Source organism: Calypte anna, chromosome 4 (genome assembly GCF_003957555.1).
Source record: "Calypte anna isolate BGI_N300 chromosome 4, bCalAnn1_v1.p, whole genome shotgun sequence".
Lineage (NCBI taxonomy): Eukaryota > Metazoa > Chordata > Aves > Apodiformes > Trochilidae > Calypte > Calypte anna.
The window spans coordinates 12815658-12842109 of NC_044247.1; the positions used below are offsets into that span (position 1 = coordinate 12815658).

Here is a 26452-nt window from a genome sequence, read left to right on the forward strand (position 1 = left end):
GCCACTTAGAAAACTCAAGGGATTTTAATGACTGAATGAAGAAGGAACTACTTATATTTAAGTAGCAAACAGGTATTTTGCTATCAAAGCACAAGCTAAAGAATTTAAAGAAGCAACAAACATCAGTAAGCCCAACATACAGAACTTTTGAGTAAGAAGGCATTTTACACACAAGAGTTTATCAACACAAAACTGTTTAATATTTATTAAATGACACAAAATACCTAGATAACAGACTCACTCTCTGAAAGGACATGTATTTACATTATTTACCAACTTAAGAAAGACTCTCTGTACCCATATCAGACTTATGAAACATAAAAAAGATTTTGCTGCTTTTTGCATCGAAGGATGCAAGGGTGATACATGCCCTGTTTGCAAGTCTGCATAAACTATAACTTTTTGATGCAGTGAAAAAGCACAATTTCATATTCTGGTAGCCAAGTGAAGAGGCTTCTGAAAAGTAACAGGGTTAGTTTTTTCCTTCACTCCAGACATACTCTGAAGAACTGTTGTACAAAAAGTATATTACATTTTTGAATGCTGCTGTACTCTTACAATTTTAGTGTAACGTTTCAAAGAAAATAATTCTTTCTACTATATGAAATCACTAAAAATTGGTATCTGAACATTTCTTTAGATGCACTTTTTTTTTTTTTTTTAAGAAAGCATTAGGGCAAATGATATGTCTAGGAAAAATGAGAGACTGACAAAAAAGAAAAAAAAAACAAAAAAGGGAAAAAAAAAGAGCAGAGACCAAAATCTGAAGAACAGCTAACGCAACTTAACGATTTGCTAAGGTTTGTTTTTTTTTTTATTAACTATTTACTTTGGCACCTTTGTGTAAACTATAGAACAAAACAACGTTTACAACACATTTGCAATTACAGCATTTAAACAAAATGGTCACTTTTTAAACCAGCCAAGACAAAAAAATAGTCCATTTATGGGTATAAAGATTAAAAAACCTAAAATATATATTTCTAAGAATAAACTGCAATTTCTTATGAACAAGGTGCTATAAACTGCATGCAAGAGTCAAGATTAAAAATGTGTGGCCAAACAGACAAGCTGTGTTCTAGCCAGATGAGTTGTGGTCCAAGCCCACTTTTTTTTTCCATACAGAGATATATATGGCTCAATAGGCAGGCACATGATCCCAGCAAGAAGTTGCAGAGTTGTACGGCTGGACAAAAAATCTTGGCTGCAGCTTTGTCATAAACCAGGAATGAGCAAGACCTTAGCAGAAGAGATGAGCAAGTTCTTGGGGAAAACTCATGAAGATACAAGAAGCAGCCTTCTCTTCTCCCCTCCCCTCTCTCACTCCCTGTCTTGGCCTAGCCAGGGTTCTCAAAGTCCATTCTTTGGGTTGCTTTAACTAGATTGCCACTTAGGGTCTGCCTCAGATCGTGGAAGTCTGATGAGATTTAAGGACATTTTCTCTATAGAGTAGTTTCTGCATTTCTGTTACTGAAATGGATGAGAGAAATTAAACAGAACTCCAGACCTCTGCAGTTAGTTTGACTGAATACAACACACTTGTCTAATGAGGGAGGATTTTACCAGAATAGGTATTTTAAAGACATAGTGGTGTTAGATTTATATGCTACAACAGACTGACTGGAACCAGCTCAGTGTGACACTCATCATCTCCTGTCTCCCATAGAGTAAAGTTTTATGCTCCTTCTCCAAAACACTTTTTCAAAAAGGAATCTTTTATTGGCTAAACAGACAAAACATAACAGAAAAAAGAACACTGAATGCAAAATACAGAAGTTTTTTTTAGGGGGGGCATTCTTTCCTCCCCAGTGGATCTCCATTTGAACTAATATTTAAAGATTTGTAGGAGCAGTCTTCAAGCTTCTTACCAGAAAACTCTATGTTAGTATTTTTCTCACAGAGGCAAGGGTGGTCCTGGATGTCTACCAGTGGTTATGCTAGAATAGTGTCAAGGATAAGGCAGATTTTCTGCTGATCACAAAGAGCTGTTTGATGGTTAGTAAAGGGTGACAGCAAGTAATGTAGGAGAAAAAAAAAAAATCTGCTCCATCTGTCAGCTGAGGACTGCATATAAAGAGCCTGAGAGAAAACACAGCTGGAAAAAATAGGGGAGTAAAGCAGTAGATCAAAAGAGCAGTAAGGATGGGATGTGTCCAGTACAAAAGACACCCTCCCCCCCTCTCACCCACATGCACACCCCTGAATAAGGGATCACAGTGATAACAGTTACAGATCATAGAGAGCTAAGTTACACTGCCATTAAAGGAAAGAAACATCTTGCTTTCAAGAAGTATCTGGTATTCCCCAGGACTACCAGTGCCTGAAAGAGGATGAGGTTTTTCACTGTGCTCTGCAACACAGCTGATGGCAGGTCCAAAGCCTGGCTGGGTAAGGAAGAACTGATGTGGAGGATTTGCCTTTTCTGCAGTCACTTTTTTTCCCATATATTCCTGGCACATGCTGCTATAGCAATAAAAAATGCATTTTGTTGAAACAAAGCTCTACATTCAAGTGACTTATTCTCCCATGTCTTATAAAGATGCAAAGAATGCTCTCTGGTCATCTAAGAAAATATAGTTTAGATGCCTTGTAGCAATACTTAACTTTCTGTATGAGAGGTAGGCTTCTGGGTTCTAGGAGGCCTGCCACATCTAGGGCTGAGTTCTTAAAGCTTTAAGTTAAAGCAATCCAAAGCAGGGCAGTCTTAGAGGAGTTGCCCTGTCTAAACCTTGAGGTTAGTTCAAGTTTAGAGTGTTGCAAAGCAAAACAAGTATTTAAAATCCATTTGTAATTTCTGTTCTTACAGCTTTACCACAAGAACAGTGTGGCTTCTCATAGATATCTGTAAATAGATTCTCTTCTCTAGAATATTGCTGCCAAGAGGTGAAGGCCTCCTACCCATGACTAGTAAAAACTGTCACTTTTTCCATTATGGCTGTTTTTATGCTTGTAATTCCCAAAGGTGTGCACTAAGTCTTATAGGCAAGCCATATAAATCTAATCTGAACTTGTTTCGTTGTAGCAATTATTTAAGAATGGTGTTTGTATATACAGTATACATGCCCACACTGCAAACTTTATACATCATTATACACTGGTACCATTTTTGTCTTAACTGCAACCAAGAATATTTTCCATTAGATCAGCAATAACTTGGCTCATTCCCTTTTTTCCCTCCCTCAAGGGAAAAAATCCAAGTGTGGGCATCAACCAAAACCAATGGTATGTTACTAACTGAAACGCATCCTGTACAGTAAATTAAAAGTTTGCATGCAGTTTAAGCATTTTAAAGGCTATTTTCTTATATTAATTAACCTTCTGTTTCCATTTAAAGGTGTGAACGACATCTGTCATGTATCAAGGGACTCCTCTCCAGACCCAGAGACAAATGGAATCACAAAGACCAGGAACTTTCTTTCAGTTTTCTGCACATCTTACTAAATAACATGCAAAGAGTTCAACAGCATTCTTCTTAAAATGTAAATAGTGCTCTTTAAATGGGCATGTTAACCACTGAAAGAAGTCCACTCTACTATACTTTTCTGTTACACTGTTTCATTCAATCATCGGTAGTATAAAAAGTCAATTAATGGGATCAACAGGCTAGCTTATCCACTGGCAACTGTGTAGGACACCAATTGTGCAGTAAAACAAAGGCCAACATATGTTTATGCAATATAGTTGTACTGATTCGGGTTTTCTTTATCTCTTTCCATGTAGTCCCTGTCAATTAAGGATTCTATTCTCTTCTTAAGGTCAGCAGGCTGTAAAATAAAGCAGATGACAGCATTATTACTTTGCAGGGTTTCTCAGATCTTTTACTGAAGGCAAACATCTATGCTGTTTCAGATAGCTGAGGAAACAGAAATCACAGTTTGAGAAAAAAACAACAGCTCTTAATGCAAACTGCTAAAATCTGCAATGTATTAACTGGCTAAAGAAGTTATAAAATCAGCTTGTCACCTGCAGATAAACACAGATTTTTATAGCAGGGAAAGATATTTGCTGCTCTTTAAACGGAATCCTACTCTGCCATTCCTGCATTATGGACCAAGTTGTTTCTATTTCTGCCTCATCTGGTAAAAGATGGTGCAAGTTTCATTTCACCTCAATGCCAGTGAGGTCTGCAACAGTTTGGGTACCTTGTGATTTTGCTGGGTAAAAGAACTTCATAGAAATGCCTCATGGTAAGGAGTGAGAAAAAGCATTTAAAAAATCTTTTATAAACCTGCAAAGCCCAGCTGCAGTTTATGCAGTACTTAAGAGGAGGAACTTAACATTGCAACAAATCAGAATGAGATGGCAGCACCTTTTTTATTTTTTTTTTTACATTTCCACTGGCAGTAAGCACTGTGTTATTTGAACCCAAGGAAAATCCATTTCCTTTTGTACATGACAAGCAAGCTGCTCATTTCATACTGCAACTGTGGGCTTTTAAACTTTGAGACATGCCCCAATATCTAACTTTCATTCCATAAGTATGTGTGTACCTGTATACTAACTAAAATAACACCTGGGAAAAAACCTGTACGCCTTTTAGTTACTAATTTTATAAAATATATCAACCAAATTAAGAATAAAAAGCAATAATGCATCTTATACGTGGATCATTTTCACTTTGTCCCTGGGAACACATTACCAGAACACTTAAATGCATGATGAACAGCACAAAAGGAGAGCTGGCTTCACAGTTACTGTGCTAACAACCCCTGGTTTTGAACACCTTCAGGAATAGGTTGTATGAACTTACTAAAACCCCAAGGTAACATTCAGATAAATTCATGCAACTGGCACTTTAAAAAATCCCTGAAAGTGAGTATTTGCCCTTCCTAAGAGTAAAAAACAGGCATGTTTAGACAGAAGCACTGTTTTAACAGAGGACAGGCCAGGGAATATCAAAGGTAGGAATGAAGTTTAGAAGAAATAAACCCAGTACTATACCTTTACTGGGAATTTTAGCTGGTTGTAAACCTCTGACACCAGCAGGTTGTGACTCAGTGTCTTGCGCATCTTCATGATCCGTACGATGGCGGCGTCGATCTGGTACTGCCTGTCCTGGAACACCCTCTCTGTAGTGCTTGCCTGTTCCTCCACCTAAAGTTCCATTTAGAAAAGTTCTAATGAAAACAACAGAACTGTCAAAACAGCTCTTTGTATCTCTAAAGACCAATCTTGGTCTAAATTATCTGCTGTCAAACACCTGATAGAAATCTTCGCAAATTTGAAGATTTTCTCTAAAAAAGGAATTTAAATCTTTGCACAGATTTTACACTGGATGGCTGTCAGGGGGAACACACTGTTAACTTGGTTCTGTGTTCACAAACCAACCATTAAAGCTTCAGGGAGTGATAAAGGGTGAAAAAGTACATTCACTAACTGGAACTTCTCTGCACCAACCTTATTTAGAGACATTTTGCATCTCTGATGTCCCAGTTAGTAGGGATGCAAACATTTAAATCTGCAGGGTAGGCATTAAGTGCTCTCACCCAAATGATACGTGTAATTTTGTAAAAGTTACCAGTATGTATGTTACAATGCAGGCTAAAAAACATTGTCAATGGGCAGGCAACAAGACACACATGGATTTAAACCCCAGAGAATTAAAAACCAAGATACCGTTTCTTTCATCTGAATTTGGTTGATCTTTATCCTGAAGAGTTTATGTCTGAAATCATCATTACATGTGAATTTATCACCGTCTTCCACATCTTTGCCTTTGGGGCTTTTAGTCAGTACTCTGGCTTTGCCACAAGCCAGAGATTGAAGTGTCCTTCTCAGCTCTCCATCCTCTGAAGCAGAAACAAGTTGTTTAAGTTTGGGTTTTTTTTTTAGTAAGAACTCTTGGAAGTAATCAGCTGTTTTCAATACCAACCTATCCCAGTGGCTTGCTTTATCTCCTCTAAACTGAACTCCTCTCCTTCATTAAACATTAGCAGCACCAGTGTCTGGAACAAGGAGACCTGAAGTTCTTTTTTGCCCTGTCACAAGGGAAATAAACAGAAATCAGTAAGGTTTTTTTGTCATTTTTTTTTAGGGGGGTTGGAGAGGGGGTAGGTTGGGGTAGAGGTGAGACAGAGAGGAAGGAACAAGTCATTCTTGTATGTAAATTATGATGCAATTATTTTATTCATTTAGGAATATGAAAGAATAATAATTACTGGTCATCTTGTGTTTGCTATTAAATACAAAAGATACTAAAGGTTAGAAGGTGAAACTGTTATATCCAGTGACAAAAAATCATCCAATATATGCATCAACAAACTGCAGATGAATCTCAAAGCAATGAGTGCTTAAAATTGTAATTGGAAAGAACTTTAAGTGTAAGAAAAATATTAAGAAACGGGGTATTATGAGCTACAGAATCTTTGAAATAGCCAAGCCCAGTAATACTTGTTCTACCATTAACATTTTCCTGAAAAATAGAACTGATAATCCAAGACAAACTTTCTTGAAATATATTTGTGCCTGTGAGGAAATGCTGAAGGGGAACAATTGGAAACCCTTTAAAATCCACTTTTTTGTACAATCCAAAACTTTTCTTTATTTCACTAGTGAAAAGTTTACTGTAAAGAGGTTTAATGATGTCAGATAAAGTAATCAGTGGAACATGGCCTGCCTTTTTTTTAAATATATTTTTAAAATCTTATTTTCTAATTTTAATACTAATTTTTTAAAATCTTACTATAGAAATCAGTCCCATTTTCAACATGGAACTAAACCCACTGGGTATTTTCCCCAGGCAGTAACTAAAATTTTTTTTTCTCCCCCACCAATACATAAATCATCAACTTTAATACATCTGTTTCAGAAACTACCAACTCAGAAATGATAGCAAGAGGTCAAAAGTTAAAAGTAATTGCAAAAACAGTCCTAGGTTTTCCATCACAGCACAAAGAAGCTTCCCAGTATATCCCTAAGGTAAAACCCAGACTTGGAATCAGCAAAGCAAGAGGGTAAGAGAAGCAACACACTCACCTCTTTGAATTCTGCTTTTAGCACACAGTGTCCCAGTGTTGACTGCCACTGGAGTTTCCTACCACTGTGTTTCCCTAAATAAAAGGTCTTGAAAATCTCCTGAAGCTTTACCATCTAAAAAAAAAAAAAAAAATTAAACCCCAATCACAGTTTCTACTTGAAAAGCATCCTTACCTCCTCCACAGTCAAAAAAGCCTTAAATAAAATCTTGGAAGATGAAGGGAGATTGCAAAAAAGGAAGACAAATTTTATTTAAAAAAAGACACTTCTGGATTTTTTTCTAGAGATTATATGCCTATTTAAAAGCAACCTGCACTTGATAGGAGCAAGCATTACTGACAGCCTGATGCTTGGTGTAACACATGAACATTCCTCACCTCTGGGGGCAGATGGACCTCCATAGGCACGTAGGTTGGCCAATAACCCATGGTCAGTATATTCACTGTTAGCTCAATGTTGCCAGGTACATTCTGATTTTGCATATACTGCAGAAAGAAACAAAGTACACTGAAATAAAGCCATGTTTACTAAACACAATTTAGGTAGAAGTGAGAAGTTAGAACAGGCACTACGAGAGCACAGAAGAAAAATGACTTTGCAATGACTTTGCTCTATAAATTGTTATGCACAATAAAATTAGGACAAGAAAAAACACCTTTCTGGAGTTCTAAAGGCACTTCCATAATGGAAAAAATCAGAAAAGAAGTGTTGTAAGCAGGCTGATGTGAAGCTGTATCTATCTGTGAATGGAGGAAAAAAAGGTAAAATTTGCTTGTAATCAAAACATTAGAGAACCACCAGGCAAAAACTTACAAGCCAGCCCATCAGAATATTGTGGTGTTAAAATGTTTTACAACTAGTCTTAAAATGTTTTATAAGTTTACAATGTTAATTAAGCTATAATGTTTATAAGCTCTTTCATTACTGTGGGTGTTTGGGCTGGTTTTTAATTGCCTTCTTGTTTCAGGTTTTTGCTCTTCATGAGAAATTGAGTAAAATTTTCAAAAGCACCAACAGCACAGAATTAAAAACCAGACTCTTGACTGACTTTCAGTATTGTTTTCCCAGCTGAGCATTTGTCTACTCCTTTTGTAGGCAACCATCTACAAAGTCTTTTTCTCTGTACTGAAAAGAAGGTTGCAGACAGCTGGAATAATTCAAAAAGTGTTTGCACTTTACTCAGTTGCAATACAAATGCTCAACATCTGAAGATAGCCTGAGGAGGGGGCACAGGCTTTCTAGGAACAGTACATTTAAAAGAACAAGTAAATGGAGGTTTCCCACAGTACCTGTTTAAATTGTATCATTATGTCTTTTGAAAGCTCCATATCTTTAAACATTCCTTCAAGTTTGCTAGTAAAAGCAGCTCCACATTCTATAAAAGAGAAGATATTAACAAGATTAACAAAATGACCTATTTCAGCATGTTTTCTTACATAAAGGCCTGGATTCTAATTAAGATACAGAATAAGGTAAACAAGAAGGGACACAAGATTTAATGTGGCAGCTCTCTTGCAACCCACTTGTTTTTCCTCGTGGATGTGACTGAGCAGCCTAGCATGAGTAGGACTCCACTGACTCAGAAAATTCTAATCCCTACCAGGGTCCTTTCAAGCTGTCTCAATGGCAGAACAAGATCAAGTTCTAAAAATTTTACTTTTGCCACCCAAAGACTCCATCCTGAGAAACACTGAAGACCAGACCAGACAACTGCTGGCTGGCAGCTTCATATTTCAGACCTTACACAGAATGAACAAGAAATCATCCTCAAGTTTTCTGAGCACATCACTGATCTATGCAGCAGGGAACCTCAACTATTCCACAGGCCAAGATCCTCTGTGCTCTTTATGCTTCTGGGTTTGTTTTTTGGCTATTGATGCTATAATTACAAAAATAAAAGCAAATTACTCCCTTCAAGACCCACAAGTCATTCAAAACTTGCACATGAGGTTTTTTTCCTCATGGAAAAGGGGAAATACACAGAGCACTTCTGGGAAAGCCTGTTAAAATGACTACTTTTAAAAGAAATAAACTTACCATGTTTCAGTTTGGAAAGCATAGATTTTTCAGCATCTACTGATGCACTCTTCCCAACTAATAGTCTCTTTGCTAGATCTTTCTTATAAAAGGCCTCAAAGACATCTTTTCCTGTAAGAGATGAGATTTGACAATGATCACAAATCACTGGTTGGTTGTTGGTTGAAACATTACCTACAAGAGGCCCAGCTCCAAGCTCAGGAAGCTAACAAGGGCCTTTGCATCAAGATTCCCACAGATTACAAGTCAGGTCTTGTTACTTACATTTTAACACACAAATTAGTTAAACAGCACTACACCAGCAAAATGCATCTACACAGAATGAACACTTGAAAATGTGACTGAAAAAAATAATTCAAAATACCTTTATGCTACTGATTAAACAACTGTATCCCCACAGAACCCTCAATACTTACCATATATGAATCTAAATATGATCATAATTTTATCCAGCATTTTTTCAAGTTCTTCATCAGTAGCTTCTTTGTTGCCTGCACGAAGCTTTGAATCTACATATTTAGCTAAAAGAGCGTTGAGGAATTAAAAGTTTAGCTTGTGCTTGTTATCACAACAAAACAATAACTTTATATTTTAAAATCTAAAATTGTGATACATTTTGGAAATGTAAAGGATCCTGAAATTACCTTCAAATCAGATCCATCACAGTTAGCTTGATCAATTCTCATAAAAGCTTTAAAGTTATAAAAACATTATAGCCCACTCCCTTTTTTTCAGATAAGAAACTGCTGCATAATTAACTGTAATCTTAACTGGATTTGCATACACAACTTTAAAAAAAATTAATATATAAAAAATCCTGGTCCACATCATGATCACCAAGTAAAAAGTCACTATTGCTACAGATTTACAGTACTATAATAGAGACAAAAATATCAGAAGAAAAATATGTAAACCAGTTATTTAAATGTGTTGACTCCCCTGCTGACTTTCTCTAGCAGATTACTCTGATTTAATTTCAAATGGTTTGGTAAGCACACTACAGTTAGTAAATTAATTTTAAAAATAGGAGGGCAGAAAGCATCACCCCACAAGCCCAACAGCACAACAGATTGCCAAGCAGGTATTATTTACTGTGTGGGGTAATGATTAAGGTGTTCCAAAGCTCAGAGAGCCAGGCCTGTAACATACAATCTGTAAACAATATTCTTTGCAAACTGGAGAGGCTCAGTTCCCATAACAAGAGTTACAGCACATCCTGATCTCTCAACTTTCAGATATTAAAATACAGGTACTAACACAGAGCCCCCAACAGCTCTGTGAAGATATCCTGGTGGCAGAGTTACCTGAGCTTCTGAAAAAGCCCATCAGCTGTAGCCTCACCTCTGGACATCAGCCAGTTGCTGATATGCCCAAATTCTGAAGTTCCTCACTTTTCTACAGCCTGGCCAGTGAACCCATGAACAGAGCTGCTTCTTCATGTTTAATGCTATCCTACCAAACAATTTTGTTGCTTAGTAATTCACTGTGGAGCCTCTGTTTGAAAATGCTTTGTAAATAATGTCTTTTGACACACAATTCCACATATCCCACATGCAAGCTGCATCAGCAGCTCCCTCTTGTCCCCCACCCAAATTCTCACAGGGGAAGAAACCAGGGAAAAATACCTATGAGTTCAGCTGGCTTATTTGGTCTTTTGTTAATGAATGTTTCAAAGGCTTCTTTCATGGCATTTACAAACTTCTCATTCTTGAGAAAACAAACGTCAATAATATGGTCAACTTTGTCTTTAAAATCAAGTAGTTCTTGGACCATGGTTTTGTCTTTTTCAGGATTAATTACTATGGTGCTACCAAATGCCTGCAAAATAAAACATAACTTTCAATTAGCCTGAATAGCAAATTTAAATAATGAGACTTCTAAAGGCCTAAGTTAGTTATGAAATGTCTTGTTTCTGGTATTGGTATTAGTTCCATTAACACAATAAAAGCAATAGCATTATAAAGGATTCACTAGATAATTCCTGCACCTTGTATGTTGGTAAATAAACCAATCTATGCATAAATTATCAAATTCAGAAGTTTTGTCTGAAGAAATCAACTCAAGCATGACAAAATTACCATGTTCTCTTTACACACCTATATCCTCCAGTTTTACATAGGCAAAGCTCCCACTCAACTTCATTTTATTTAACAGTACTATGCCATTACAAAGCCTTCCTTCACAAAAACCATGATTTCTGTGACAGCATTTCCACTGAGCAATAAGATGAAACATCTTATGTGATATTCGAGTGCTCCTTGAACTTCTGTTGATTGGTAACTTAAGCTACCACTTTTTATGACAGAAAATTTCATCAGAGAGAAGACAGAAATGTTTGGCCATTACCTAAATGCCTGATAGAAAAATATAGTTGTCCCCAATAACTAACTATAAGGAAGATAAATTCCACATTAATTTGGAGTTCAGCACTTCAACTGAATTGTCAGTACTTTCTTCTCTAGGGCTAGTACAGTGACTGTACTTTTACTAGTCTGGGGTCAAAAGATGCCCATTAAAAACAGGTTTATCAGTGAGCAGTCTTTAAATTCTAAAAAAACCCCAACAGTTTATAGAAATGGCTCAAATATCTGTGTGTGACCCCATCTGTACAATGATGGCAGCTGTTCCAGAGTTCTATAAACAGTACCTTTATGTACTCAATCCAGTGTTGCAAGAGAACCTGAACTCCACCTCGCACACGACTGAACAACTGATACAGAAGGGAAAGGTCTTGAATTCGATTTTCATCCAGAAGGTGGTTTAAGCCTGCAATGAAAGAATTCCAATAGAAATTAAAACCTAAACAATTCAAAGAACAAGAAAGAAACCTCTTTAAAGCTGCTATTTTTCATCAAGCAATTAGTAGCGGTTTGGTTTTTTATTTTTTATTTTTATTTTAAATACTTTTAATACCTTCATTTAATACTTTATTTAAACCCTAATACCTTTAATTTAACAGTGAGACACAGAATGGCTATCTGAGCAGGCTCAAGCCTTAAAAAATTGGTATTGTACTGGATATTTTAGGCTACATGTACTTTACATAACGAACTTATCACAACACCTTTGCTCACTTCTGCTTTACTCTTCCCTAAAGATTTGGACACTTTACACTCGACTGTTCTGCAGGTTGCTTGGCAAGACAGAGCTCCACGTCTCAATTCCAGATGTAAAATAAGTTTTAGAGATGTTTGAAGGCAAGTAGCTTCAAGAAATACTTATAATCTTTCACTTTTTTAGCTTTCTGGCAGAGAAGGCCTGATGCTCCACAGCAAAGTTCTAAGAAAGTAGATGGGTAAATATTGCAAACTTGATACTGAAGAGTTTCTCACAGATGTGCAGGAAGGTGCTCATATACCTGCTTCACCCAGAATCTGGCTAGTTAAAACTTTATAATTTTATTTTTCAACTCTTACTGCACCCATCCCTATTTCCAGGCTATCCCTCAGAGCAACAGAGGATCACCTGACTCATTAGTGACTACTGCAGAACTGAGGCAATGTATTTTGTTGCTCAAATTGTACTAAATTTTTAAAACAAAATTCTTTTTGTGAGTGATGTTTCCACTTTCTGGTACAGCCATAATTCAAAGGCTACTCCTCTACCTCTGAATCTTCAAAAGCCTTCAAAATGTTATTTAACACACTGACCTTAAGTTCTCTGTTCTAGTCTCCCCTTTTTCTTTGCTGCATCTCCTTACCTCTGACAAGGAGAATGGTACTTGCCCTCTTGCAAAATGGCCAATTCTATTTCATGAACTGAGTAGCAGAAGGTGTTAAAGACTGCTGCAGTTTGTGTCCTCCCCCAGCACCTCAACCTCTCACTTTGTTTTGGCACAAGAACTGAAAGCCCCGTAGCAGTAATTAGAAACATTTCTATAAAGAAGCAAGATTACCTTTCTGAAGAATGGCTGTTAAATGTTCACCTAGAAGTTGCTTTTCTACAGTAGCAATTAGTGGCTTCCTATAGAAAAAACATTTAGAATTACTTTTCCTTTTTCCATTATTAACAGGTTTAATTTTTATTTTTTTCTCGAGATTATGGTAACAACAATTGTCATTTGGAGTGCTCTAATTATCTGTGGCCAAGGACCTGAAATGATTATACAGGTATTTATCCTTTTTCCTCCTCAGTAAGCAATCATTTTTTTTGTTTGCTGACTGAGGATTTAATTCACACAATAAGCCTGTACTACAAGACCTATAGGCAGACAGACAGTGATTCCAACAGTGAAGAAACTGGGCAAAGGTTTGTCAAGGAATAAACCTTTTGCTGCCTTTGTGAGAGGAGATTCATGTTTTGGGAGACAAACTAGGTAGAAGAAAAATCTCACTACATGAGTTATGAGGTTTTAAAATAAAATAGGGAGTTGGCCATTAATAATGGCACAGAAGAAGGAAGCCACTAAACAAGCTGAATGTTTTTAACAGCTGAAACAGAAAGGAACCAAAAATGTATGACAGTGGCAACAAAACACCTTCCTCTCAGACAGATCCTCTATAAGCTGCTCTTCAAGAAGCTGATACCACTTGCTCAAAGAGTTTTGTTTTATCAGTGACCTACATTTTCTCTGAGACATGGCTTTATGTGAGGAGAACATTTCTCCCACCCTACCAGCTGTAGTCTCCATAGCTCCACTTGACTGCATTTGAGGAAATCCTGCCTCTAAGTAGAAAAGATTGAGGACTGATGTTATTCAGTAGTTTCCCAGATCCCATAAAAAACAGGCAAATATTTTAAGGTAAATGTTCAGAGCCTTTAGCTTGAGAGTTCTCTGTCACAGGTCCTGTCTTTTTCAGGTAGGATGACAGGCAATTAATTGCATTTCAGCATGAAAGATGCTTGGACTGGGATGGCAGCCTGTTTTTCTCCAATCAAATGCCCAACAACATTTCTGTCAAAAATACCTAGTGGCTTAGCAGAAAAGGATATTAGCTGTGTGAGCCAAGTCAGTGCTTCACTGTAAACAAGAAACTGTGGGAAGTGAAAAGCATTTGAGTGAATGACTGAAATAACTTGTAGCTATAAGATGGTTCTCAACAGAACAAGAGGCAAACAGCTAACCACACCAAGTAAAGAGAGACTGCACTTACTGTGTGCTCTGATCTAAATATGTGATTATCCTGTCTGCTTCTTCTTCCAAGCGTTTGTTGACATGGTGAAGATATTCTGGAACCTGAAAATGGCAGAGTAGTTTGTAAGTTAAAACCCCAAACAAACCAACCAAAAAAAGAAAAAAACCCAAAAAGCAAACAAGAGAGGAAAAAAGGAAAAAGCAAAGCCAGCAATGGTTTGACAGCAGCATCTCCAGTTTTAAGCAGAAATCATTAGCACGGTGACTGAAGGCAACTGCTTATGAATTTGCTTTTTCAGAGTACTATAAAACATCAAGGTCACATTATTGCCCTGTAGCAACGCAGGAAAATAGTTCCTCTCCCTGGCTGCACCATTAGGTGTAATGACAATTGTTAAACATTTAAAATACCTCTCGTTCCTGCATAAGCCTCTGTCCCTCTGCTGCATACAGGCGGTTTGTCTCTTCCAAGAATCTGTGCTCGAAAGAGTCTTGATAAATCTGGGGAAACAATGCAACAACAACCCAGGCTAAAGCTTACTGAGCATGAAATAAGAATCTGGGCTGTTTAGTGGTTTAAAGGTGAAACAAGTTGACTCACCTGCAAGTCAGAGAGCATGCTTAGAAGGCTTCGCAGTAAACTCCTATCAATAGCCTCCCCGTTTCTCTCTCTCTCAATCAGCAGCAGAATGCCATCAATGGTTTTGTTCTGAACCTTCTGATCACTGATTATATGAGTTCTGAACAATTCTAGCCCCATGTCCCTAGAAACAAAATACAGACAGTTCAATAAACTGTGTAAGAATCAACCTCAAATATTCTCTATTAATTAAATTTGATCCAGAGTGCACAGAGGACAATAAATAATCAGCATTCCTCAAATTCCTCATTCCTCTGCCCCCAAATCACTTGAGATGAACAAACACAAACACTAAAGTAAGCCAGAACAAAGCATCAGCACTAGAGATTTTAAAGACCAAGGCACCTATTTTTTCCTAAGCAATCACTCAACTTTTGGAGCAACTTTATTTTTCATTTGGTTAGCAGGATGATGGAAATGGAATAGCAGCCTTCACAAGAAAAAGATGTCAGCCTGGGTCCCAATTCCATAGTTAATATTCTTTTTTGTCCATGATTTTCTGATCTCTGATTCTTAGGCAGAGCATAAGAACTCAGTGATGTGAAAGATCTCTGTTTTGGGCAACCCAGTTAAATTCTTTCATGAATGTGAAACTGTGTATCTCTCAGTGCTTTTAGGAAGAGCCAGGACCTTCCAAGTGGTTCATCTACAGCCAAAGACACTGTAAGGCTCTTGCTAAAAATTATTAAAATATTGGGGAGGTGGTGGTGGAGTGCTTGAACCCAAAAGAGAGTAACTTGCTTTTATTTAACAACTTTTTCTTCCTAAAATACTTACAGAACATTGAATACTATGCATGTTAGAGCCAGTAACTGAGCAACTCAAACCCTCACACTTCAGTTGTTGAACAGGCCCTTTCCTTTCACTGTGCAAAATGGAGATTGGTATTAGCTGCAATTGGCTATCACAGCTATTGTAGAAAAATCAGCACTAAATCCACAGCAATCAAAAGTGATATCTCCCTTTGCAGCAAGCATGTGTCCATTCACCATCTACTTGACAGGTCACTATAAAATTTATATTTAAAAGAACCCCAAAAAATCACAGATATAGGCAATAATTCAAATACACCCCCTAATAATTTTATTCTTTGTGCCCTTACCAAATAGATGGCAGCATTGAATTCTGAAGTACGTAAGTTCGATCCAAGAACAAAAAGATACTTCTAATCATTATCTGTTATGAGAAGGAATAAAAAAAGCCACAATCATTTTACTCTTGAAATTGAAGAGCAACACAAATAATGTTAAACAACAAAAATATCCCACTGACAGCTTTCAGGCAGTGCTTTCATGGACAGTGTTGATTTATTTGAAATATTCTGCCAGTCTCAGTGAGATGATCACTGGGACATTTAACACCTCCCTGTGTAAAAGAATCCATCCTTTTATGATAGATGTAAAGAGAAAGCTTTGCATACAAACAACAGTTGGGGGGGGGGGGGGTAGGGTGTCCAAGATCTGACCAATGTGTCAAGAAACACACTATGTACAAGTATTTTCAAGGCTTGTTTTCTAACAAACATGATAGGATTTTAATTCATGGCAAAGCCTCACAAATTTAGGACAACATCTTGGAAGCACAGGATGTTGTAAAGGAATGAAGTTAAGCAAGACACAGACTAAGAAGACAACTGGTTTTCTTTAAAAGGATAAAAAACTTACCATTTGTCTGCAGTGATCTTGCCAACATTTGTCTATTTTCTTTAGAAAAAGGACACTATCCAATGAATCCATGAAGAAATTGTTAAGAAAATTATGATTAATAGGTAGTGTTAGCAGTGAAACAAACCAACGTTATTATTTTTAAAAAACACTTAGGAGAGAGCACAACAAACTCACCTACTCCCCAAAAGATACTACAATTTCAGCTCCTGTTATGAAATAACCTTAAGAGAAAAACTTTGTTCTTGAAATTTAACTTGTATTCAGTTCACTGCACACTTTTAGTACCACATAATACTCACCTAACAGAATCTTTATCCAATGCAACTCAAAACTAATGAAAATAAAACATTTTGATCCCCAGAGCCACTTACATTGTATGCTGCCAGACCACTAGCATGTTTCAATAAGAAAACAAGAACTACTTTTTGGAAAACTCTTCTGTTTACCTGAGCATGGCAGGAGCAGAGTATAAAAAAGCCTGAAGTGATTCAGACACCACAGCTTTTTAAAACCTTGCTGCAAGTTTAACACAAGGTTTTGTAAGATGGCAAAGTGCTTCCTAAGTAACAATGAAACTTTCTCATAATCTTTTCAGATGATTACAGCCATAAAAGAAGTAGTAGGGTTTTCTGAGGCCCCATGAAAAATGAAAACAGACCAACTTATGCAAAAACTGGGAATTCAGATTACCATGGCCTGCTGTCATGAACAGGTTGAAGGAATCCATCACTACATACTGGCAGGTAAAACATTTTGGTTTGTCAACAGCTAAAAAAAGGATATTCTCTGAATTGGTGGATTTGTGCTTTAATGTGGTCTTCACAGATCTGTCTCAATTGTTTGTACAAGTTTGCAGAAATCTTGTAGGAGCAGAGATTTTCAACAGCCTGAAGTGAAGAGAAACAGATACTAAAAAAATCTGTTCATATTCTGATGTGGTTTTACAAGGAAAAGGACCCCACCCCCCCAAAATAAAACAAACCAAACCCAAAAAACCTACAACAACATAACATAAAACCTAACCATGGAATTCTGCTTCTCACTGAAAAATCACTTTAATTGCAACACTTAAAAACTGCATGTGAATCACCAAGCACTACATATGGCACTACAATGGTAGCAATAGCCCAAGGTAGGGCATCTCCTGACCAGTTTATCAGTTTCAGGAGCAGTACTGATGTCTCCTGAACTGCAGGGCTTGCATCTCTCAGAACAAGGATGTTACTTTAATAAGCTTCAGCAGCTTGCTGGCTTTCATACTTCAAAGCAGCCACTTAAGGTCTTGATTTTATTAACTGCTGTGCTCTGCAAGTCATACTGATATTAGCAGAAAAGCACAGCTAGTGTTGTTCTCTTTTTGTAGCTTCCCTCATCCCTTAAAACACATCCACATCATATACATATTTACATGGATCTCCATCTATCAACCTCTTGCCTGAATAACTTCAGTTATAAATCCTGAAGAGTTTTTAGTAGTGTGAGTACATTCCAAATGTTTACAGCAACAAATTGCAGATTTCTAGACCATAATCAAGTGTTAGCATCATTACTGTGCTTCACAGAAAGAAGCCAAACTTCATGGTGATGAGTTGTGGAGACTGATCAAACAAACAGCATCCTTACATTCCCAAGTGTAACTCAAGACTTCTCCAAAATTTAAACTCATTGCCCAGACTTGGAAAGCAACTGAACAGCTTTAACTTGTGGTAGATTGGTGAAGATATAATATGTGATTTTTCTGTAAAACATGTGTAGAAACCAGAGAGGGGAGGTATATATATATGATTTTCAACTAATGCCTCTCAGTTTTGTGGTTTGTTTGTTTTTTTAATGGGAAATACTTCAGTTGACAGTACAACCAACTCATAGGAGAGAAAAGAAAAAAGGACTGGAAGATAAAGTGTGTTCCCAGCAACCACAGGGAACCATGCAGGGATGATGCAGCTCAGAAGTACAAAAAGCAGATCTCCATCACACTGAAGTCCCCCAGAGTATTTCCCAACAGTCCAAACAGAAGCCAAAGGCAAACAGTAAGCAGCCACCACTAAAAGCACAGCAGCAATCAAAACAGCTGAACAAGGAGCTCCTCCTTTTATCCTAGAATATCAACAGTAATAATTCTCAGTATAACAGTAAATAACTTCCAGAGCAAGTGCACTGAAGCTAATGCAGGCTCTAGGACACAGAGGAGTTAAAAAAACCCCACACCACCACCAAAACCCCACAACAAAACCACCCCACACAGCAACAAAAGAAAACCAAACCTGCAAAAGTGTCAGAAACCAACAGATGTAGCAAGACAGTGAGTATGCAAATTAAAACTAAAACAGGCCTGAATGATGATTATTAAGAAAGCCAGAACTACCACTTAAGTATGTATCTTAATATTTGGAAATGGCAACAAACTCAAGTCTCTGCCTTAGCACTACAGAAACCCCAACCAAACAGAATCCTGTGACAGGAAAACATATTCTGCTGTTCACTATTCAGAGGAGGTTCAACTCAGTTCTGCACCTGCAAGGTCAGGCTCAGACTGAAACTGCAGCACAACAGGCAACAACTGCTGCTTTGATTTCAGAAGAAAAAGGGGATGGAAAACATTAAGCTTGAAGAGCCTTATCAGACCTTCAGCAAGTGCAATCAATTGATTCCTTCTTTTCTCCCACTTACTTTGGGGAAGCCAAACTGAGAACTGGGAAGATGAATGCTTTGAATAAAACGTGTTAGGCACCTGCATCACACAGGCAGCCTCCAGCCTAGGAGAGCAGGGGCCATTTTGATGTATTTCTGGTCAGTTCATCCATCTCAAACACCAACATTTTCATAACTACTGTCTATCAAAACAAGTACTATCCAAACATGCTGTTCCAGATCCTTAAAAGAATTACCCTCTGCACTGCAGACAAACAGATACCATTAACTCTTATTGAAACAAGTTAATGTATTGACACTTTTACACAGTGTCCCTATCAAGCTGTGCACATGTATCACAAATTCCAAAGTGTTAAGCACTTTGCTAGTAATTAAGTTTGAACATCAAGTCCTAAACTGCATTTTTACTGCAAACACCCACAGGAATATTGTAATTTTAATTTAGGAATTCTGCTCAGTTGAACTTTCTACACACACAAATACAAAAGCTTTTCCTCAGATTTGTTCTCTGGAGCAAAACACTACTACTGCAAATGTAATTACTGGTGTTACACAGTGAGAATGGTATCAAAAATTCCCAGAACCTCAGGGGATCACAATTTATCCTTTTCTGAATTAAGGGAATAAAGCTTTCTGATCAGGGAATCTGTGACCCAAAGATGGTCAGAACATCTGAAGGCAAAGCATCAGGTCTCTTTTGTGAAGCATACATTCTTGCAGGGGTGGGTGTTTTTGTTTTTTTTTTAATTGCAGCAGCTCTACCTGGGTTTGTGTGCTGGGGAAAAAGTACTGAACACAGCCCTGATTAAAGAAAACCAGAACTTCCCAGAAGTATTTAACTCTGATTAACAAAAAAACAAAGTAGGAGCTGGTATCAAAGATCTAGATCTCTATTTTTTGGTACTAATCTAAGGAAAATTATCTTAATAGAGAAGCTTCTAATTCTGTAGCACTTCAGCTACTCAAAAGACATGCATCATTCCTCTTGCTGAGGAGGAACAAAGAAAATACAAAGCTAGTGTCACACCAAGAAAAAAAGGCTCAAAATGAGTCCTCAGTCAGATTTTCTAACACAGGCAAAAGCTAAACCAAATTCCAGAGGTTTAACTCCATTTAAAAAAAGAAGTCTCTTAATTTGAGGTGTGTGACAGAACTTCTGCAGATTCTTTTGCAGTTCCCCTCTATGCTTGGATAAAGGTGTCTGCCATGTTTGGCATCAGATCCATTTACCAAGCAGCTGTTCAGAAATGACATTAGTTTTAGCATTTAAAAACACCAGGGATTCCTATTTTAAAGCAATTTATTTTTGGATTTTTAAAAGAAGAAAAAAAAAATTGACTGCAATCTATTTCATTGAAAAGTATAGAAGTTGCTACAATGTTAAAACTGATATTTTAAAGAAAACAAACATGGTTTTTTTTTCTGACCACATGCACTGTTAAATTAAGCCCGTGCTGAAAGTGAGCAGAAATCTAAGTGGTAACTGGGAACCACTAGCAAGGCTTTCTTTCAACTGAACTTTGTATAATTAAATAGCTCTGGATATCCTTCAAGTATTTAATTAACAGTTATTTGCACTACTGTTCAGTCTCAAGTAATGTACAATCCCAGCCAACACAGTGGACTGTAATTTGTTTAGTTTCACTAAGTTTTGATAGAGTAACAATACTATTGTTACTTTAACAATACTACACATTATCATGACAAACTGCTAAAGAAAGCTATTTTTAGAGTAATTGAACATAACAAAAGACTATAATGAGCTTAAAACTGCACTGGACTGAGGAACTTGTCCCATGAGGTTCTTGGTTCCACAAGGAATGGCAATTTCCCTAAATCTGTCCCCAAACTCTGTGCACACAGGATTTTTCTCTCCAGTTTTTCTCAGAAATCAGCCATACCAAAATTACTTTTATTGAAAAGGGGAGACCAAGGGAAAAAAAGAAAGGAAAAACAGTTGGAGAGAAGGCTATATATACACACAGATTAACAGATCAAGCAACTAGACAGGTAACAAAGGCTTTAAAAGTAGAGTAAAAAGTCTAAGTGCTTATTAATATTAAGCAGTGCAGTTGCTAGGCCTCTAAAACCACAAGTACCACGATGTCAGTAGGGAAAAGGTGAGAAGGGGGAAAGGTCTCCCCAACCCATTCAGCTGAAAAAGCAGATGTGGAGATTATAAAGCAACTTAGGAAATGCAGTTCAGTCTGATCACTTCCTGAAACATTTACAGAAAACAATCAGAGCTGTTGCTGGGATTAAACTTTGATTCTCTGTTGTTAGAAGAGGGAAGAATGCTGAGTGATGGAAAAACTGCTCTCAAATGAAAATAAGACAACAAATGAGGGAAAATTGTAATCTATTTGGTTTTAAGAAATCAAATAGAAAGTTTCAGGTTTTAAATTATTTAAGATCCTCAATCATAAACAAATATTGTCTCCAGAAAAGGGATTATATTTTCATATACAGCATATTTTAATCACTCAAACACCAATGTTTTAGGATTTCACATCTCTCCTTTAGCAGGTGTACACCATAAAACCCCAAACAGTAAAGAACTACATCTCTTTGCCTTATTTAATTCCTGTGAACTGTTGCAAGAATAATGTTGGATTATGTCTCAGAAAGTAAAAAAAGAAAAAAATAGGTTGAATTTTAGGCCTTGTGAAATCTTCACTGATTTCAAAATCTGAGAAACTGCAATTCCATGAGGTGTTTTTCAATGCAGCTATCAAGCAAAATGTCACATCCTTATCACTGTACCAAAAGCTTATTAAGCAAAAAGAAAACCAACAAGGAAACCAAAAAACTTACCCCACTGATTTTACTTAAAGCACTTACCTGATAGAGCTCCTCTAGATTGTACTTAATTGAAGTACTGTTCTGGATAGCTTCTACAGCTTCTTTCAGTTTTTGCCAGGTTTCATCTGTGTAGTTTTCAGGCAATTTGGGTTTATCTTTAGAAGAAATGGTACAGAGATTGAGAAAGCATTTAAAAATAGTCAAAACCTTTACCTTTCACAGAAATTAAATTGCAGCTTTGTGAGGAAAGAGGAATGGGCTGGTGCTCTGGACTTTAATTTATACTTGGACAAGAAGGAAGCACTGGTGTAAAAGCAGTTATCTTATTTAGGTTTGAAATCTGTAAAAATTCAGCACTGCTCTCCACGTACACATCACAGCATCTACAGCCCATGAGGTGCAACTCACATAAAGCACAACATGCTGCCTGAGGAGCTCAGGAAGGGATAAAAGGCTAAAAATCAGCAAGAATGATCTATGTCTTCATTACATTCTTTTTAACTACCAGGACAACACAGCTAAAAGAAAGGGAACATAGAAGCTGAAAATAATGGATTAAAAGATAAGTTGTGTCCAACTTTTTTTTTTAATTTACTTTTTTAAAGATTTACTGCTCATTAATTCTCCTCCATATTAATAGTTATTAATATGCTATATATTAATAGTTTGGGAAAAACCCTCAAGAAACAAGCACAGAAATATTGTAATGATAATACAGGCTCTAAGGCCACAAGGAAAACCTTCCTATTTTAAAGTAATCCAGTTATGTATCCCCTGGGTTTGGCCATGGATTGTTAAGAATTAAGCTCTCCTTTACTGTTCATACAGCTCAAGTTTTGCAGATTTGACTCTCTACATGATTTTTTTCAGTCCTTTCTTCCCAGATGCCCCTGCTGTGCAGTGTCTGCATTTACAAGTCTGAGAGAGCTTCCTCAAGTCATAGCCTCAGAATAGCAGGATTTAAAAACCCCAAAATCTGTTTTCTCATAACCAGCTAAAATGATTACTTGTGTTCTAATAAGCACATTCCCAAATGGAGAAGGAGGGAGGAGAAAATCCAGGGAGGAAGTCACATGCATGCCACCAACAGCTGAAACTGGCCCAGAGTTTGTACACCAATAAAATTAACTTCTATGTAGCCAAAGGTTAAAAAAAAATTAAATTGTAAAGTTTTATGATTTCTCTAGAAATAACAAAGAGGAGCAGGAGTTTTCTGCCCTCCAAATCATTCATTCCTCTTCAAATATCAGCAATATCCTGACATAAAAGCTGTATCATGACAATCTGGAGAGTCCACTAAGGACAAGAAGGACTTGGCTGCTCCCAACAGCAACTCCTGAGTGCACTGCTCAGAGGTAACTGCCAGGGTTCTGGATTTTAGGAAGTTATTTAAGTTGGAGAGGATGTTATTGTTATCACAGTAAGTTAAGAAAATAATCTTCAGGTTGTTAAGAGAGTTTAGCATCTGAGAATAAATGCAAAGCATGGCAGAGTCTTGGGACATTGTTTTGGAGGAAGTGATTCAAATACCAATTCATAAGCAAAGAAATTCACAGATCCATGCAACCCAGGACATCTCACCAGTCTCTGGAACATGAAAAGTTGGTTTGCCTCAAAGAAAGCAGTATACAAGCAACACAAGATTGGCACTTATTTCTCACTATGTAGAAACGTTGAAATAATCAAATGAAATGGTGAAGTGATGGGTGGAGAACATTTTTGAGAAGTAGGAGTACTTGAAAGCCAAATGTTACACCGTGACCATGAATTGCTATAAAATATTCCAGTGCCTAAACCAATCCTAGACCTTACATCCTGCTTTCTCTCTACGGAACATTTGTATCAACTGTATATCTAGAAATTGATTTTCATGTCAGTAATACTTTTAACCCCTCCCAACCCCCAAAACAAAACAAAAACCTCAAGAAAAGCCATCTGACTATTTTAGAAGACAGCCAGGAATAAGAAAAGTCCACAATTTCCCTGTCTTTATAGGGCAAAAATTAAAAAGGACAGAACTTTAAGCTAAGCTTTCTGCCAACACCAATCTGTATTTTTGTTTACTAGAAAATGAAACAGCACCACAACCAAAAAGTTTCCTTTCTCTGCTTCCATTGGTCTCTGGTGGCAATACTCACAAGTCTCAAACACATCTTTTGAGACTATTGGTAAAATAAGGTAAGCTTGTAAAGTGAGAGCATGTTATGACAGAGAAAAGACATTTAAGAGTTAAATAATAAAAAACACATGAAGGATATTACAAGAAAAACACTCAGCAAAAATCTGAACTACCTGCTTTAAAGGCAAGTGGAAAAGCTAGAAAGGAAATCTGTGATAATAGCCTGATAATCACCTTAGTTTCAACATCTACAACTAAGCACAGGCAGATTAACCTATAAACAGACAACATGGACAGAGGCAAGAGGTATAGATTTAGGCCAAATGTAAAAAAAAAAAATAAAATGCATGATATGCAAAGACTTACAATAAACTGGGTTAAAATATTTACTAAGCCCTGAACCGAGATGAACAAATTAAAAGCTTGAAGAAAAGCAATTCACAAACCTCCAGAGCAAAACCTTCTGTCTACCATACACATTAAGGCCTTCACAAGACACAAGAGTGAAAGAAGTAGGAAAAACAACCCCAAGCAATAAAGTGTAAGCTCAGGATATCGACACAACTGGGCAAAGATGCACCAAACCCCATTATTCCCTCTTTACCAAAGCAGAGAAGCGTTCACCACGGGAAAGCATTTCCTGTAAAAACTCGGAGCTATTTGAAAGCTTTAGTCTTGAAAACAAAACACTAAGCTGAGCATCGGGTTGTGAGAAATTATGGCCTGTTACCTTTAAAGTTCTTGATCACTAATTTCTTAGCAGAGCCAGGTTTACTGTTGGCGAAACTGGAAACAGTAGAGGAGGCAGCTTTGGTCAGCCCATTTGCATGGTGCCCCACAGCCACTGAGGAAATTAAAAGGCTTTTATTTTTGAGCTGTTGTTGGTGCTGCTGTTGAGAAGAAGCAGCAGGAGAGGAGGAAGAAGACGACTCTTCAGCCATCTTCACATCGAGTCCAATAAAATCCACGGAGTCCTCAAAGCGCAGCTTCTTCTGGAGGTGATGGTTGGAGGAGGCAACCCCTGAGGAGGAGCAGGAGGAGGTGGTAATGATGGAGGAAGATGACGAGGAGGTGTTTTTGGAAGGAGAAGAGGCACAGGAAGAGATGGAATCGAATTCTTCTCTTTCAGAGTTGCTGTTGCTGCTGTTATTTAACTTTCTTTTCTTGCAGGAGGCACTGCTGCTGGTGTTACCATCAGTGGCAGGTCTGACCTCCTGGGCTGCAGCTGGGGGGTTGGGGGAAGAGAAACCTGTGGGAAACATGAACACACAGAAGTGAACAGGCTGAGGGGCATCAAATCCTTGTGGTGTGACCAAGGAGCAAAGAGAGAGAGTTCGAGAGTCAGTCTCTGCTCGGGGTCTCTCGGGAGGGGAGGAGGGGGGTCCTTCAACTCTCTCTCATCAGTGGAGTCCTTCGGTGTCCCCTCTCCTTCGCTTTCTTCTTTCTCGAAGGATTCGCTCTCTCCCTTTTCTTCAGTACTTTGCCTCTTCTCGCCTTTCGCCTCTGCTCTCCTGCTTCCCCTCTTTCCTCAGCACAGCGTCTTCACTCCCGCCTTTCGCCACCCACCAGCTTCTTTTCAGCTCTTCTCTCCAGCACCGGCCTCTCCCCGGGGCTCCCCGCTCCCCCCGCTTCTCCTTCCGCTCTCCTCCCGCTCCGGCCGCTTCGCCTCCGCCGAGCACCAGTGGGGAGGGCTGAGCGCGGCTCCCTCACGCCTCGGCTCCAGCCCCTCGCCCCACACGCCTCCCGCTCTCCCCCGCCGCCCCTCTTTCTCTCTCTCCTCGGCCTCCCGCCTCCCCCCTCTCTGCCTCCGCTGCTCTCTTCCCGAGGGGGGACGGCCCGGCCCGGGGCTTGTTATTGTCAATACACGGCAGAGAGGGAGCCTAAAGATGGCGGCACATCCGCTCGCGGGGCATGCTGGGGCGCGCACGCCCGGAAGCGCTGCGGTGCAACGCGGCTGCTTGCGGGCCCACGCAAACCCACGCAGGTTCACGCACACTCACGCAAACCCGCGTAAACCCACGCCCGAGTGCGCGCTGCCCGTTCCCCCTCCCACCCCCCCCCGGTACCGCTCATGGTACCGCCCGCGGGAAGGGGGCGTGGCCGCCGCTCTCCGCGTGGCGGGAACGGGAGGGGCCGGGGGCGAGGGTCTGGGTCCGCTCTGTTCGGGTCCGCTCGGTTCGGATACTCCGATGGGTTCCCCGGGTGGTGCCGGTGCTGCGGGGCAGGGACGCGCCCGGAACCGGAGTTCTGCGTCCGTCCCGGGGTGACCCGGGGTGAGGCGGGACCCGGGGGCTCCAGGCGTTCCCGGGCTGGAGGCTGCGGCCTCTCCGCTTCTCCTGAAAGGACTTTGGTTTTTTTCCCTGCTTTTAGCTATAAACAATCGCCTGGTGTCCGCTTTTCCGTGGGATTTTAACGTGTTTGGGTTTACGTGGGGCCAACGCCGAGGGCTGGGTTTTTTTGGTTTTTTTTTTTTTTTTTGTTTCTTT

General features: G+C 38.6%; 1 protein-coding gene across 1 annotated transcript; it reads right to left on the bottom strand.

Moving 5' to 3' along the window:
• Window positions 1–5: 5 nt before the first annotated feature.
• Window positions 6–25729, bottom strand: CUL4B (cullin 4B). Its single transcript, XM_008493631.2, has 20 exons — window positions 24697–25729; window positions 21887–22002; window positions 17177–17280; window positions 16391–16460; window positions 15829–15902; window positions 14688–14850; window positions 14498–14587; window positions 14106–14188; window positions 12908–12975; window positions 11660–11778; window positions 10638–10830; window positions 9429–9533; window positions 9013–9123; window positions 8265–8350; window positions 7353–7460; window positions 6976–7089; window positions 5873–5978; window positions 5617–5789; window positions 4942–5094; window positions 6–3764 (listed from the first exon to the last, which is right to left on the bottom strand). Exons 1-20 carry the CDS (start codon window positions 25226–25228, stop codon window positions 3669–3671), a joined length of 2664 nt encoding a protein of 887 aa, XP_008491853.1. The 5' UTR covers window positions 25229–25729; the 3' UTR covers window positions 6–3668.
• Between the last annotated feature and the right edge of the window lie 723 nt (window positions 25730–26452).

Coding starts and splice junctions, on each gene's coding strand:
- CUL4B (XM_008493631.2), bottom strand. CDS start 25,228: ATGTTTCCCACAGGTTTCTCTTCCCCCAACCCCCCAGCTGCAGCCCAG. Junction 15,903..16,390: donor AAGATCACTGCAGACAAATG/GTAAGTTTTTTA, acceptor TTCTCATAACAG/ATAATGATTAGAAGTATCTT. Junction 14,189..14,497: donor GGCTTATGCAGGAACGAGAG/GTATTTTAAATG, acceptor TGCCATTTTCAG/GTTCCAGAATATCTTCACCA.